We start from the raw sequence: 15,269 nt of genomic DNA, 5'->3' as shown, positions 1-15,269 counted from the left end.
ATGCCGTACATGGGTCTCAGGGTCCGGAGAAAAGATGAGTATATCATCCAGATATACGAAGACGAATCGGTGCAGGAAGTCCCGCAAGACGTCATTAACCAAAGCTTGGAACGTCGCGGGGGCGTTAGTGAGGCCGAACGGCATGACCAGGTACTCAAAATGACCTAACGGGGTGTTAAATGCCGTCTTCCATTCGTCTCCCTTCCGGATCCGAACTAGGTGGTATGCATTCCTAAGATCCAACTTTGTGAAGATTTTGGCTCCATGCAGGGGGGTGAACACTGAATCCAACAAAGGCAACGGGTATCGGTTGCGAACCGTGATCTCGTTCAGCCCCCGATAATCAATGCATGGACGAAGACCGCCATCTTTTTTTCCCACAAAAAAGAAACCTGCTCCCATCGGAGAGGTGGAGTTACGGATCAGCCCGGCAGCTAAGGAGTCCCGGATGTAGGTCTCCATTGATTCGCGCTCAGGTCGGGAGAGGTTGTACAGCCTGCTGGACGGGAACTCCACGCCTGGCAACAAATCGATGGCACAATCATATGGACGGTGCGGGGGAAGAGTGAGTGCCCGATCCTTGCTAAAAACGTCAGCAAGATCGTGGTACTCAACCGGCACCGCCGACAGATTGGGGGGAACTTGGACCTGTTCCTTAGCCTGGGAACCAGGAGGAACCGAGGATCCCAAACACATCCGATGGCAGGTTTCGCTCCACTGTACCACCACCCCGGACGGCCAATCAATCCGGGGATTGTGTTTCATCATCCAGGGGAACCCCAGAATCACACGGGAGGTAGAAGGAGTCACAAAAAACTCAATCTCCTCCCTATGATTCCCTGACACTACCAGAGTTACTGGTGGTGTCTTGTGTGTGATTAAAGGGAGTAGGGTGCCATCTAGTGCTCGCACCTGCAATGGTGTAGGTAGCGCCACCAGAGGGAGCCCTACCTCCCTGGCCCATCTGCTGTCTAACAGATTCCCTTCTGACCCTGTGTCTACCAGTGCTGGGGCCTGAAGGGTTAAATCCCCACTAAGGATTGTAACTGGGAGTTGTGCAGCAATATGTGTGTGTCCCACGTGAATTTCTTGGCCCACCCTAAGCCCAGTCTCTAGGGGCGGGCGTTGGTGTTTAACCGTTCGGGGCAATTGCTCAAATGATGCTCCATTGAGCCACAAACAAAACACGCCCCGCGTGGAAACCTCCTCTGTCTATTAGGTGGTCTAAATGTGGCCCTGCTCGTGTCCATAGCTTCGTCAGCAGGGGGAGCTGTCGCCCCACGGGACGTAGAGGCCAGGGAGCGTGGGAAGGGCGGACCTTTCTCGGACCCGGAAGGAAGAGGGACGGCGCGCGCCTGGCCACGTCCTTCGTCTCGTTCCCGACGGCGTTACTCCAACCGATTGTCTAACCGTATAACGAGATCAATAAGTCCATCTAATTCCCGCGGTTCATCCTTGGCCACTAGGTGCTCCTTTAGGACTGACGACAGTCCGTTTACAAAGGCGGCGCGGAGCGCAGCGTTATTCCAGCCGGACCTCGCAGCCGCGATGCGGAAGTCGACTGCATAAGCAGCTGCGCTTCGGCGCCCCTGTCTCATCGACAGCAGCACAGTTGAAGCAGTCTCTCCCCTGTTAGGGTGATCAAACACAGTTCTGAACTCCCTCACAAACCCAGTGTATGTGTGAAGGAGCCGTGAATTTTGCTCCCAAAGCGCCGTAGCCCAAGCGCGTGCCTCTCCCCGAAGCAGAGTAATCACATAAGCTATTTTGCTTGCGTCTGACGCGTACATGACGGGACGCTGTGCGAAGATGAGCGGACACTGCATAAGAAAGTCCGCGCACGTCTCCACACAACCTCCGTACGGCTCAGGAGGGCTTATGTATGCTTCAGGGGATGGTGGGAGGGGTTGTTGAACCACCACTGGAACATTAATATCTAGCACAGGATCGACAGGAGGAGGAGCTGCAGCAGCGCCCTGAGTGCTTGCCGCCACTTGCGCGGAGAGAGCCTCCACCCTGTGGTTCAGGAGGATGTTTTGCTTGGCTATTTGATCCATTCGAGCCGTAAAGGCGGTGAGAATATGCTGTAGCTCACCAATCACGCCTCCTGCAGATGCCTGCGCTCCCTGCTCTCCCATTGGTTGTTCAACAGCCTGGTGACGCCCCTCGGAGTCCATGACGCTGGCCGAGATATCCTGTTGGGAAAGTGTAGTGACACGGACCCACAACAGGGGGCGTAAATGAACGGACAATGGAAGGAGTCAAATTATAACACTTTACTGTTGTGAATGACACAACCAAACACAGCAGATTCAGAATGTGCAACAGTCAATTAATAAAGGTGTCGTGTGGGCAGGCTCGACGATAGGAGATGCCCGTCTGGAAACGAACCGGAACCACACGATTTCCACCACCACCGAACCCGAGGAATACTGGAGCCGCCAAGTCCCGGAGTCCCCAGGTGGCCACCTTCCCGGCGTGTCAGATCTGGTACTGCTGGCAGAAAGCAAAAGACAGTCAAAGGGTGGGTGTGTGAACACCCAGTAACAATCCTGGTGGGAATTCCACCTCCACCTCTCACTCAACACTTTGCAGCGGTCCCTCAGAAGAAAAAGAGCGTCGTCTTGCACAGCCTCCACTAAACGGACCGGTACTCCTGCAAACACTCACAGATTTACAAATATCACAAAAGGCTGAGGATATTACTTCCAGATGAAGATGATATCTCGGCAGTTTGGTGGAGGTGTCTTCCTGCTTTTATACCAGATGTGATGATTAGTGACAGCTGTCACGGATGATGGGTGACAGCTGTCACCACGGCTTGTTCCTGAGGCGGCAGCGCCCTCTCGTGCCTGAAGCCCGCACTTCAGGCAGGGCGCCCTCTGGTGGTGGGCCAGCAGTACCTCCTCTTCAGCGGCCCACACAACAAATTTTACATGTTTTGTGTAACCTTGAAAAGTGAACCCACTGTATTCTAGGACACAATACACCACTTCCACGCATCAGATTTAAATACAGAATATAAATTTTTTGGGTCAACTCTGACCTTGTCTAATCAGAAAGCACCTCCCTAACAGGAAGAATATGAGCCAAATTGGAAGTTTCTATGGTGAGTAGTTCCAAAGTTATGGCTGATTATATGATTTTCACTTTTTGCGTTACCTTGAAACTTGATCTATGACCTTGAAAAATTAACTCTATTCTACGATGAGCCGAACCATGTGTCCAAATTTTATGATAATAGATGCAGAACTGTGACCGTGAGACTGTTAACTCGTCAACAAATGAAGAAACAAACGCAGGCGATCACATAAACTCCGTCCAACTTCGTTGGTGGAGGTAAAAATCATGGGCAGATGGACAGGGTGATTTCACCGAAAATATGATGTGCTAGGGGTATAATGACTGGGTATGAGTAAAGTTTTGTTCAGCTCCATTAAGGCATAAAGGCTAATTTCTTCCTCAAACACCAAATTGTCATCATATCAAACACTTTTAATGAATTCTAAAAAAAAAACTCCACTATTTACATAGTTGACGGCCACACTGTACATGTAAAAAACATTAACAAAACTTTATTTACAAATTGAGAACAGTAAACACAAACCAGTAAACAACATTGGCACCATCAACGACGTAGCTCATCATAACAGAAATCGCTCATCAATGAATGTGTTGCTGGCAAGGTTTCTCCGGCCGAGAAATTTTCGGATCATGCAAAATATCTGTAAAGGAATGAATGTTTTAAAGAAATAAGCAAATGCTCTTTGTATTATTATACTATGTAACAAATTTTTATTTTTGTTTTGTTCCTGGGTACACAGTGTGTTTTCCTAACCTGTTATGCCTTAAATAAATAGAAAATAGCTGTTATTCCACAGAAACTTTGCTTCTGTGATCAGGACAATGATATTTTGAAATTGTCTGTTTTCAAGAATATTCTCGATTCGCCTTCACTACTACTGAGTAGTCTTCTAGAATATTCTTTGACTGCTAGAACTGTCCAGAATTTTCTAGAAGTTTCCAGAATTATCTAGAAATTTCAAGAAACTTTTGGAACTTTCTAGAACGTTAAAATAAAATCAAAGTTTGTGCTGAATGCAGTCATTTTTCCACAGACTTTAGACATAAGCAGTTGAAATATAACACTTAGAAGCCAGGAACAAAAATTGTGTTACATAGTGTTATGAATACAAGCACAAAATACTAACCATTTGCTGAATGTAGGTCAGCACAGCTGCAAGCACAAAGCTCTGTGCTCCAAGGTCAACAATGCAGAAAAACAAAGTGTCAAAGATCAGGAGCGTGCTCTCATTCCCATAGAACAGCACGCCACAGAAAGAGTGACCCTCATCTGCAGCGAGAAACACAAACGAATATTACGCACTCACAAACCTACAGTATAAACAAACACAAATCAACAGCATGTCCAGGCAAGGGCATTACCGTTATAAAAGATGCTTTTGTCACTGGGTTCAAGGAACTCCATGCCTATGACCCTCTCAAGCATCAGCTTGTCCCTCACTACATAGTCCATGTCAGGTTGGGCCTAGTCAGTGATGCAACAAAAGGACAAAAAACAAACATGCTGGCTTGTATCATGCACAACAAAAATATGAAGAGATCCCCAAAGGTGGCAAGTTTTTTAAAAATGGCACTGAAAATTGGCCACATTCAACCACTTGAAATTAAGCAAATAAGAAGTAAAATAAGACTTCAACATAGTGGAAAGGAAATTTAATGACATCAGCTGCAAAGCTTCTACAGACCCTGATGCAGCTGATGCAATTTGATCATGTGAGTAAAATCTTGGAGAGAAACAAAGTGTCATTCCGGTTGGAGCTTTTATTAAATTATTAATCCCATTCGTCAATATTTTTTCATTTTGCACCTTCTGGCTTGAAGAACACATGGTGGTTTGATGCTTATGGCCACTGTTTAAGTGCTGGGTGTGTTTAGAGAACAGCTGCACAAAATTCTGAATTTTAGAATTGGTATCCATTCAATTCATGACTTGGACTTTAAATTGCATTGGCTCCGCCTAAAGCATGATGACTGAAATTCATTGCAAATAGGGTTGGGGCCATTCTGATCCCGGATCGGTATCGAGTTCCGATACCAACGTAATTCGCAGATCGGAATTTCCCGATCCAACCTGCAGGATTTTCCAATACCGGAGAGAAACCTCTCTAGTGCTGCATGCTCTCTGCTCTGTTTACTGCTGAGCGGGAGGAGAGGAGGGGGAGGTTCCTGAGCTGAAGCCGAGCTGTTTGTTCCGCAGTCGAGAGTTTTAAGCCACGTGTAATGGCAAATGGTCTGTGCCGCCGACCACGGTTTTTCAGAAAAATGAACTGAATTGTTATTGAAAATTCGGCCGCTTAAATGTCCGGAGGATGGGAAACGCTATAAAACAGTAGCTCAAGATGCAACTGAGGTCGACAGCTGAACAGACATTCACTTTTTTAATGCTGAATGGGAAAAAACTCCACCAAAATCCTTCAGTCCAGTTACTCACGTGAGCACAGCTGATGATACACTTAGAAATTTAAGGTCTATTTTACAGTTGAAAGGCTTCATGTTTGCACAGCAGGAAAACAGTGAGCGAGGGAGAGACAGAGAGAGTGAGTGAGAGAGGGGGAGAGAAAGAGAGAAAAAAGAGAGGGAGAGAGAAAGAGAGGGAGGGGGAGAGCTCGAGAGAGCGGGTTAGAGAAAGAGATAGAGAGGGAGAGCGAGAGAGGTGGAGAGAGAGGGAGCAAGGGAGAGACAGAGAGAATGAACATGAGAGGGGGAGAGAGAGACAGAGAGAGAGGACTTTCTTTTTTCTTGCTCCAATACTTGGTTTGACAATGTAAATGTATGTTTCAAATTAAATTGAATTGAGAGAGAGAGACAGAGGGAGAGAGGACTTATTTTTTTACTGTAACACTTGCTTTGACAATGTAAACATACGTTTCCCATGTCATTAAAGGAGAGAGAGAGAGAGAGAGAGAGAGAGACAGACAGTCAGATAGAGAGAGTGCTGTCTTTTCTCTTTTAAGTCTATAAATAAAAATACTTAATTCTTTCACCAAAACATCAAATTGAGGCATCCATCTTAGATGTACCTTCTGGCAAATTGTAACTGAACTTTCAGGTCTTCTTTTTAAGAAAATCCTCCTAAAAACACTTCATCATGAAGCTGTATCTGTCTGTCATTTTTACAAGTGAAAATATCACACATATCTTTTAAACAAATCTCATTTTTCCCCATAGTGCCTTTTGGCATGTGTGTGTCTGTTAATGCGCAAACTTTCAGAATTAGTGTATCACTTAAGATACTAAACTAAAATTTAGCGGTTAGCAGTTAGCTGTAACTTCTGCCAAATTTTTTAGTAGTTTAGTTAGCGGATTAGCAGTTATTGAAGCTAACCTTTTGGTTAGCTGTTCCCACCACTGGTATACTGTGTGTGTGGGTTTGTTATCCGTGGTGTTCACTCCCCTGTGTGTGTCTATCTTTGTGATCTCCTGCTGTTTGTGTGTCCTTACATTCCCCAGTGTCAAGTTCATCACGTCTTTATTTTTCCTCCTGTTGTGTCCTAATGTCTTCCTCATCCACAGTTCACCTTGTTCTTATTAATTATGCTTATCAGTTTCTTTATGTATTTCTTAGGCTGTTCATACGTGTCTCCTGTTCTCATTCTGTTCCTTGTCGAGTTCTGTGTGTATTTGCTGTGTACATCTTTTGACTTAGTTTTCGGGTTGTGCACTGTTTGGGATTTATGTTTCAGTCATTTGTTCCAGGTGTGTACTTCATGTTTTTAAGTTTCTTGATTTGATTTGATTTCCATGCTCTGTCTCATGATTTTGTCTCCTTGTATTCTCACGTGGTTCAGTGTTTCCATTTGTCTTTGATCTCTGCACCTGCTCTCAATTAGTTCAGTTAGTTTATAAGCCACACCTTTTCCGTTGTTAAGTTTGCCAATCGATTGCCACTATTATGCGTAAATCATGATAGTATGTCGTTTCTCCCATGTTCTCCATGTGTAAGTATTTTTTTGCCATCATTCTCCGCTGTCTGCCTGCTTTTTGTTAGTCTGTTCTCTCCTGGAACCTCCCTGTTGTTCACAGCCCTGCCTCCTGGCTGTACCCTTTTGTATGCTTACCCGTCCCCGGTATGTGGGATTGTGTGTCACTTTTGGATCATTAAAGCACTGTGGTTTTTTGCATCTACATCTTTGTGTCCTGGCTGCCTGCTTTTGGGGTTCAATCTGACTCAGCTCCAGCACTAATTGTCACACAATCAGTGAGACTGCACTGTTCTGGTATGAATATCTTTCCTGTTACACTGAAGACCCTCTCAACAGGTGCAGCGGAAGCAGGTATCGCAAGATATTTGCATGCAACTTGAGCTACATTAGGACAAGTGCTTTGATTTTCTTTCCAAAAGACCAAAGGCTCAGCAAGCATCTTCTGCTGCTGCACATGGTGTACTCAAGTTTTGCATCTGGCTCTGTGGTTTCCTGATGTGCTTGTGGGAGGCGAGGACAGAGAAATCTTTCACCCTGCTATTCTTTTCCCCGTTGCTGTGGTAATTTTATTACAAAAGGTCAAATCTTTGGACCTCTGCAATCCTGTGATCTAAGAATATTTTTACATCTTTTCCCAATCATGGAAACTCAAAGTTTGGCTCTGACCATCAAATTTAGTAGCAAAACTCTCAAACAAATGCAGTCCACCTCCTATTGTTTGGCAACCATTCTGAAGACTTTTGGATAAAGCAAAATTTTCTGGGAAATGAAGGGTTCATGTTCCACAAATTGTAATTTAAAATAAATCAAATTTAATTATTTGTTCTATGGTTTGCACTTTTAACACAGACTGATGGGGGGAAGGGGGGGATTTTGTTGTTAATAAAATGAAATGTTTACAAGCCGTTCATACCAATGTTGTTTACACAGAATATTTAATTCACAAATCATATTGATATATAAAATTTTATTGTTAAAACAGAACTAAATAATGTAAAAGAATTTCTTGAATTTTAATTATAGTTCCTTTAATTAAATCTGCATCCTGTTTGTTACCTCACTTGAAAATTAACTAAAATTCAAGATTGAAACTGAAGAGTCATTCTCTACTCAGTTCTGCGTTTTGCACAGCCCTGGTTCAGAGACGAGCCGATTTGTGTTTGTGCTTAACATGCTGATCAAGCTGATCAAGTGTTTCTTTTGCCACCCACAACGGCAGCTTCAGCACTGAAGGTCAAACTGTCACCAGCATGTTAAGTTATTATGGCGGCTTAGTGGTTAGGACTGTTCCCTCACAGCGACAAAGTCCCAGGTTTAGTTCTGACCTGGTGCTTTTTGTGTGGCGTTAGCATGTTTTCCCTGTATTTGCATGGGTGCCTTTCAGGTGCACCAGCTTACTCCCACTTCCACAAACATACAATTTAGGAGAACTGGTAGCTAAATTGACTGTAGGTGTGAGTGGGAATATGAATGAGTACGCGTGTGGGTCCTGTGACAGACTGGCGACTTGTCCAGGGTGTACCCCGCCTCTTTCCTAATGACTCCTGGGATAAACTCCAGCCCCCCCCATGACCCATAACTGGAAAAAGCAGGTTGAGAAAATGGATGATGTTAAATGACAACTATAAGTAACAATACCTATTAACAGCTCAGCTGAAAGTAAGTTCATGAACATAGATTTTCTTTTGAGTTTAATCCGTTTTCAAATGATCTTAGCGTGCATATTCTGTTTTCTGGCTTTACTTTTTACATAGTGACACCAAATGTGATGTGTCAGCCATCTTTTAAAAATCAGCTTTGTACAAGGTGTAAGTTTTATCAGATGAAATCAAAATCTCTCCAGAGTCCAGTGTGCATCTGCTGTGTAAATTCAAACATGTATTTGTACTAACATGGGCTATCACAGATGCAAGGAAGTGGTTCATGGTGTTGTAGGCTCTGGTGCGCTGCTCAAACGGGTTGGCTAAGGATGCATCCACCAGTCTCGATGGCCCGTGCCTCTGGAGGACAAGACAATAATGTTCAAATTACATTAAAAATCAGGACTCATTGTTTAATCAGCTAATATGGGTTTAGTGACAAATACAAACCCTGCTAAGGGGTTCCCGTATCCTGTCATACTGCAGACGGAGGCAGTGAGAGATTGAGACCTGAAAGGTCTGGATGTCTGTATTGGGAAGCAGTCCTCTCTGACCACACAGGAGCTCCTTCAGAGAGATAAAGAATGACAGACGTGAAGACAGAGTCAGTACGATTAGTAAAATTTTAAGTACGCTTTCAGCTGCCTAAGCAGAGTGCAGTTTGTCTGTGTACATACAGCTTCTTTCTTCAGGTTGCTGTTCATTTCCTCCATATTTGTGTCAGCGTGTCCGTGTACAGAATGCCCATGGATGTAGTAGCCAAAACATCGGTGGGACAGCAGCAGCACAGAAACCTACACAGGAACACAGATGCCATGCATTTACAAAACACTTCAAACACAAGAAATGCAAAAAAGTACACCTGCAGTTTGCACTTTGCGACTCACATTACTAATGGAGCAGAGATCCACAAACTGCCGGATTCGGTCCTTCACAAAGCGCACATGAAACACAGTGAAGTATATCACCTGTGGGGATATTTAGAAAATCTTTGAAAGGAGCTTTTACATTTAACTATCTCCTACATTTCTTTAAAAGCACAGAATAGAGCTAAGATGACAGGGAGGTACAGCGATTTTCAGATGATGATTTAGGGCTGTTTTACCTGCAGAAGCCCTATGCAAAGCCACAGCGTGGCTGCCAAACCATAGCGCAATGTCAGGCTGTAGGGAGGCATGTATGCCTGTGGAGAGCGCTTTAAAGTTGGCCAGGGGTCCCTCAGGGCCAGGTTGGAAAATCCCACCACCTAAATAACAGTAGTAAACAAAAAAACACTTAAGTAACAGCATTAAAAAAAACCACCACAAGAAAAAGGGACAGCAAAAAAATTTTAAAAAATCCAAACAAACTCATGTTAAGAGGATCGTGTACTTCAAGGAGGAAGAGCACAGCCATGATCTGAAATGTTGGGCTGATTTTGCGAATTGTCTGCATCTCGTTCCACTCATTGGCCACAAAGTAGGTCCTCCAAATACTGACTGGAGAGGGTTCCGATTTCAGATCACCAGCAGCTGATAACAAAAGTGAGCAAAAAAAAAAAGATGAAACAGCGGGATAATAATTCTTACAAAAACAGAAGATCCAGATTGAGACATCAAATAAATCAAGGTAACAGTATGTAATGAATGATCTACAGAGAGGACCGTGCATACCAGTAAGTACCCAGCCAGCCCCTGCTGATTCAACAGCCCACTTAGACATGCAGGTTAGGTGAAATGGAAACTTTAAATTGACCCTCTGTGCTCGCAGGTATAATGTGCTTGTCTATATGTGGTCCTGTGATCCTGGTCCTGGAGTCTTGTCCAGGGACAACGCTGCCTCATGCCCTGGTACTACTAGTGTAGGCTGCAGCCCCCTCATGACCCTTAACTGGATTAAGCGAGTATTGAAAATGATTTAATTAATAACAGGTGGCTGTGGTGGCACACAGCTCGGCATCCAATTTTAACACTCCATACAGAACAAAATTTACCCCAAATATCAAGAAGATTTTCCTTGCTTGGCATCTCCATGCATCAGGTTTTATGCACCTACTGTTGTGTCACTGGTGCTACCATGTTAGCAAGATCTCACTTGTAAATGAGAGTTTGATGCTCAATGTAATTTTAATCTTGTTATATAAAGAAATCCAAATCCAACTGCAAGCAGTGTGTGGGCTGAAACAAGGCTGGTAGATCGAGCATGAGCCAACAGTGGCCTGAGGGAGACACTATGATGCTTGGCTCAGATCTGCCCCAGTGGCCACGGTAGTATGCGACTCCACATCCAATTTAAAAGCCATATACTGTAAAAAAAAAAAATTACAGCTATCGAGAGGAGTTCACCGGCCTGGAGATACATGGAGACATGCCAGGGGTTCAAACGCCACTAAAATGACTTTTCCTGAATGATGAGGAGGACTCGGCTGTTCCAAATACAGTCACGCAAAATCAACTGAGGTGAGCCGTTATTATAAATTAGTCCTATATAGGCCATGAGGCCTATCAGGCCAGTACTATCTCCAGATTCCACATCGTGAAGTGGATGAGAGTCTACAACTTAACCTGGACAGATTATCAGTCTGACACAGGTTACCTTTACTCTAATACTCAGCTGGGAAGGCTGAGACAATGCAGATTAAGGATCTTATCCAAGAACACATACACATAGCAGGAGTAGGCTTTGAACCCAGGTCTACAGATTGGCAGCCCAGCTACTTATACACTAAGCCACGTGCTCTCCATAAATTAGTGACAGTAAATAAAAAACAGTAAATTAATATTTTATTCATAAGCAGACATTTTTAAGAGTTTAAAATAAAGAATGTACAAAGTACAGCGCCCCTACGCTGTCATCGTCCACCATGATGTTTTACTGAAGATATTGTGATTTTCCAATTAAGTGAACATCACTCACACCTACTAAAAACACCAGAACTGGTCTGCACAACCCTCCTCTCTGTAGGTGTTTGGTGACAATAGAATTAGTAAGGCTATACCTTGCACAGTCCTGCTTCCTTTGGCTCGTGGTCTCTCCCAGTCAATAAAGAACATATCAATAGACAACTGAAGGAAGAGCTTGTGGAGAAAGTGGACCGCCTGAGTACAAATACACAGGCATACTGTTCATACAGAAGTACAATACCTTCACAAAACAGAACTTCATTTTCACAAGTCACAACCACATACTGTGTACAATGCTTTTAGTGGGTGTGTCTTACAACAACCTCACCTTGAGAGCAAAGGCACAACCAATGTAGACCACAAACTGATCCTCCTGAGCAGGCAGCGGTAACAATACCGATACAAACTGTTGGGACTAAACACACAGACAAACACAAAAAAAATACATAGCAACGAACTGCAAATGATGATAACCACACATGTTTTGGCAAAGAAGTTAAGGGAGGAACAAGACTTGCCTCCATTGTCTAAGAAAGCAGAGAATAAAACAAAGAGGGAAAACAAGGTCAGGGAAAAAAGAACAAAATTTAAGAAAAAAAAAAGTTTAAGAGGAGAAGCTACGGAACAATAAAAGTTCTAAAAGCACAAAATGACGATCATTCATGCGAAAGCATAATCTATGGTTAAATGGAATAAGACAAACCTTATAAAAGATAAGCCAATAAAGTCCAGTTCCCACAGTGACGATGAAGAAAACATTGGCCAGATCTCCAGCATAGAACAACAAAAATGTCAGCATCGTCTGGAGAACAAAGGAAACAATTATGCACGTAATTTCTAGTGTTTACTCTTTTATACAGCATACAGACTGAATTGACATTTAAAAGACAAATGTACATTTGTACCTCCATGTCAACAAGTGGTGAGGCGATCCTCCTCTTCCAGCTGACTGTCTTCAGCAAGGAGCAGAGCACTGCAATACCACCCATCACACCTAGAGCCGTCTGTGCACACACAAAGACAACACAAAGACAGCATCTGTACTTCAACATCAGCACTCAAAATCATTAGACATCTGAAAGAATGCCTCCTTGTCAAGTAGGACAATATTATAGTAAATTTTACCTTCTTCATAGGCAATACGTCTACTCACATTAGTTTTTATGTAAGCTTCATTCTGATCCATCTCATACTCCACTGCAAATGATGTCTGAAAATAGACAGAGCTTAATGAGGCACTCTAATAAAAAAAATATATATATATGCTGATTTTGATACAGAAAATCTCAATTAAATTCAATTTCATTTATTTGCACAGTGCCCAATCAGAACCTAAGTCATCTTAAGGTGCTACATATGAGCAAGGTTTAAACCTTACTCATCCCATGAGCAAGCACATTGGCAACAGCCATAAAGGAAAAACTCTCAGTCACTTCATGACCCTCTCAAGACAATCTTGACACTCCATTAATTACTGGATGTCATACCCAGTGGTGGGCACAGCTAACCAAAAAGTGATGTTTTTTAACGCTAAACCGATAAACTGCCTAAAAACTTATTGGAAGCTACAGATAACCAAATCTGAATAACTTTCAACTTTGCCTCAAATACGCTCTCAGCTACTAAGAAGCTGATTTTGAGTTTAAACACCGCCAAAGCTTCTAACAAGACCAATGGTGATCACAAACCCAAACAGCCAATGAGCCAGTGTGTCTGCCTTTGTGCACTCTGCCCCTTGCTGTAGAAAAGCGTCATTTACCCTGACAGGATACAGTGGTCCAGCGATGAGGCAGAGGTCTTGAAATGGAAAGCAGGTTTGAATTATGGTTTTGCTTTATAAATAAAATTATTCCGGATAGAATAACTACATTAATGTAAACTCTTAAAATGTACAAAGTGATATATAACACATATCTGTTAATTTTAAAATAATGCACTAATTCTGAAGATTTGAACATTAACACACAGAAGCCCAAAGGGATTATGGGTAACTAAGCCTCCGCCCATACTGACTGGTTGATTCATTCATTCTATGTAAAAACCAACACAAGTGAATCAATGTGACGTGTTGGTGTTTACAAATAAATGTGCTTTTGTAAAATATGTCATTTTTTTCATTTGTATAAAAAAAAGAAAGAAATTTTCAAGATCCCGCTAGACAGTGCCTAAGCGCACGTGTGATGACATCACAACTCTATCCGGTTAGGAAGACAAGGTTTCTTTCAATAACAAGAACTGTCAAAAAACTTTCTCGTGTGTGGTTGGAGTTGCGTGGCGATAGGAATTGCCTTTTGAATGCTTGAATAACAATGTCAGTCGCACAAAAAAATCAAATAATAGTGAAAACATGTTCAGTGCGGTGTCATAACACATCAATCAGTCGCTCCGTGAGGCATCATAACATCCGATCGGTTTAGCGGCTCGGTGCGGCGTTCAGCTTTCAGGCTCCTCTCCTGTGGAACCAGCTCCCAATTCAGATCAGGGAGACAGACACCCTCTCTACTTTTAAGATTAGGCTTAAAACTTTCCTTTTTGCTAAAGCTTATAGTTAGGGCTGGATCAGGTGACCCTGAACCATCCCTTAGTTATGCTGCTATAGACGTAGACTGCTGGGGGGGTTCCCATGATGCACTGTTTCTTTCTCTTTTTGCTCTGTATGCACCACTCTGCATTTAATCATTAGTGATCGATCTCTGCTCCCCTCCACAGCATGTCTTTTTCCTGGTTCTCTCCCTCAGCCCCAACCAGTCCCAGCAGAAGACTGCCCCTCCCTGAGCCTGGTTCTGCTGGAGGTTTCTTCCTGTTAAAAGGGAGTTTTTCCTTCCCACTGTAGCCAAGTGCTTGCTCACAGGGGGTCGTTTTGACCGTTGGGGTTTTACATAATTATTGTATGGCCTTGCCTTACAATATAAAGCGCCTTGGGGCAACTGTTTGTTGTGATTTGGTGCTATATAAAAAAAAATTGATTGATTGATTGATTATAACAGATCAATAAGTCGCTCCGTGAGGCGTCATAACATCAAGCCTGGTTCACATGGCAAGATAATTAGGCCGATATCAGACCTGATCTTCCCCTTCCGACAATCTTAAGGACACCCCGACAATCATGATGACGCTAAATATAATCTTATCAGATATTCCTGCTGTGTGCGGTGTGTAAGAAGGACATGAGGGGCTAAATGTGACATGCAGCCAATCAGAAAGCGAGGTGTGTGACCTGGGAATGTTCATGTGTGTGTTGTTTTTACCATGTGGCTGACACCACACACTGTACAACTAAACCTGTCAGATCTATGATTTTTCTACCTCCACATGTGTGGTCTCTCAGGTTTTGGAAACCTACAGATAATTTTAAAATCCTGCGGTCGACAACACTGTGATATAACCGGTCGCCAGTAGATGGCAGTGTTCTATGCATTTTGACGCTGGTTATATCACACGGCCTGAATCACAATTTAACAGACTTTTCCGCTCTCGGAGAAGCAACCTGAGCTACTTCTGGCATTTTTACATAAAACAAACACAATAACAACATCTATAAACCCAGAGAATATATTCACAAGAGTTTTAGGCACAATATACAAAGAGTTTAATGCTGTTGTCCGTGTGGAACCTGATCAGAGCGTTTCAAATGCATTTCTTCTTTCGTGAATGTACTGAGATTACCCATAATGCACTTGGATACAGCATGTTCACACTAAAATCTTCAAAATTAGTGCATTACTTAAAACTAAAACATA

At 43.1% G+C, this 15,269-nt stretch overlaps 1 protein-coding gene across 2 annotated transcripts in view; it reads right to left on the bottom strand.

Moving 5' to 3' along the window:
* Nucleotides 1–3,480: 3,480 nt before the first annotated feature.
* Nucleotides 3,481–15,269, bottom strand: part of tmem67 (transmembrane protein 67) — a 55,508-nt gene continuing 43,719 nt past the window's right edge. The window contains exons 15-29 of one of the 2 annotated variants that reach the window (XM_034174876.1): nt 12,683–12,739; nt 12,435–12,533; nt 12,233–12,331; nt 12,048–12,056; nt 11,858–11,944; nt 11,625–11,724; nt 10,019–10,158; nt 9,753–9,893; nt 9,535–9,615; nt 9,325–9,441; nt 9,098–9,214; nt 8,900–9,007; nt 4,447–4,549; nt 4,212–4,354; nt 3,481–3,725 (exon numbers count right to left, since the gene is read on the bottom strand). In XM_034174876.1, the coding sequence (XP_034030767.1) occupies nt 3,645–3,725; nt 4,212–4,354; nt 4,447–4,549; nt 8,900–9,007; nt 9,098–9,214; nt 9,325–9,441; nt 9,535–9,615; nt 9,753–9,893; nt 10,019–10,158; nt 11,625–11,724; nt 11,858–11,944; nt 12,048–12,056; nt 12,233–12,331; nt 12,435–12,533; nt 12,683–12,739 (1,482 nt within the window). In that variant the 3' untranslated portion in view covers nt 3,481–3,644. The remainder of the gene's footprint in view (nt 3,726–4,211; nt 4,355–4,446; nt 4,550–8,899; nt 9,008–9,097; nt 9,215–9,324; nt 9,442–9,534; nt 9,616–9,752; nt 9,894–10,018; nt 10,159–11,624; nt 11,725–11,857; nt 11,945–12,047; nt 12,057–12,232; nt 12,332–12,434; nt 12,534–12,682; nt 12,740–15,269) is intronic. The other variant, XM_034174877.1, reaches the window with a different exon arrangement.

The sequence above is a fragment of the Thalassophryne amazonica genome, chromosome 7, assembly GCF_902500255.1.
Source record: "Thalassophryne amazonica chromosome 7, fThaAma1.1, whole genome shotgun sequence".
Lineage (NCBI taxonomy): Eukaryota > Metazoa > Chordata > Actinopteri > Batrachoidiformes > Batrachoididae > Thalassophryne > Thalassophryne amazonica.
This window is presented reverse-complemented; position numbering and strand designations above follow the sequence as displayed.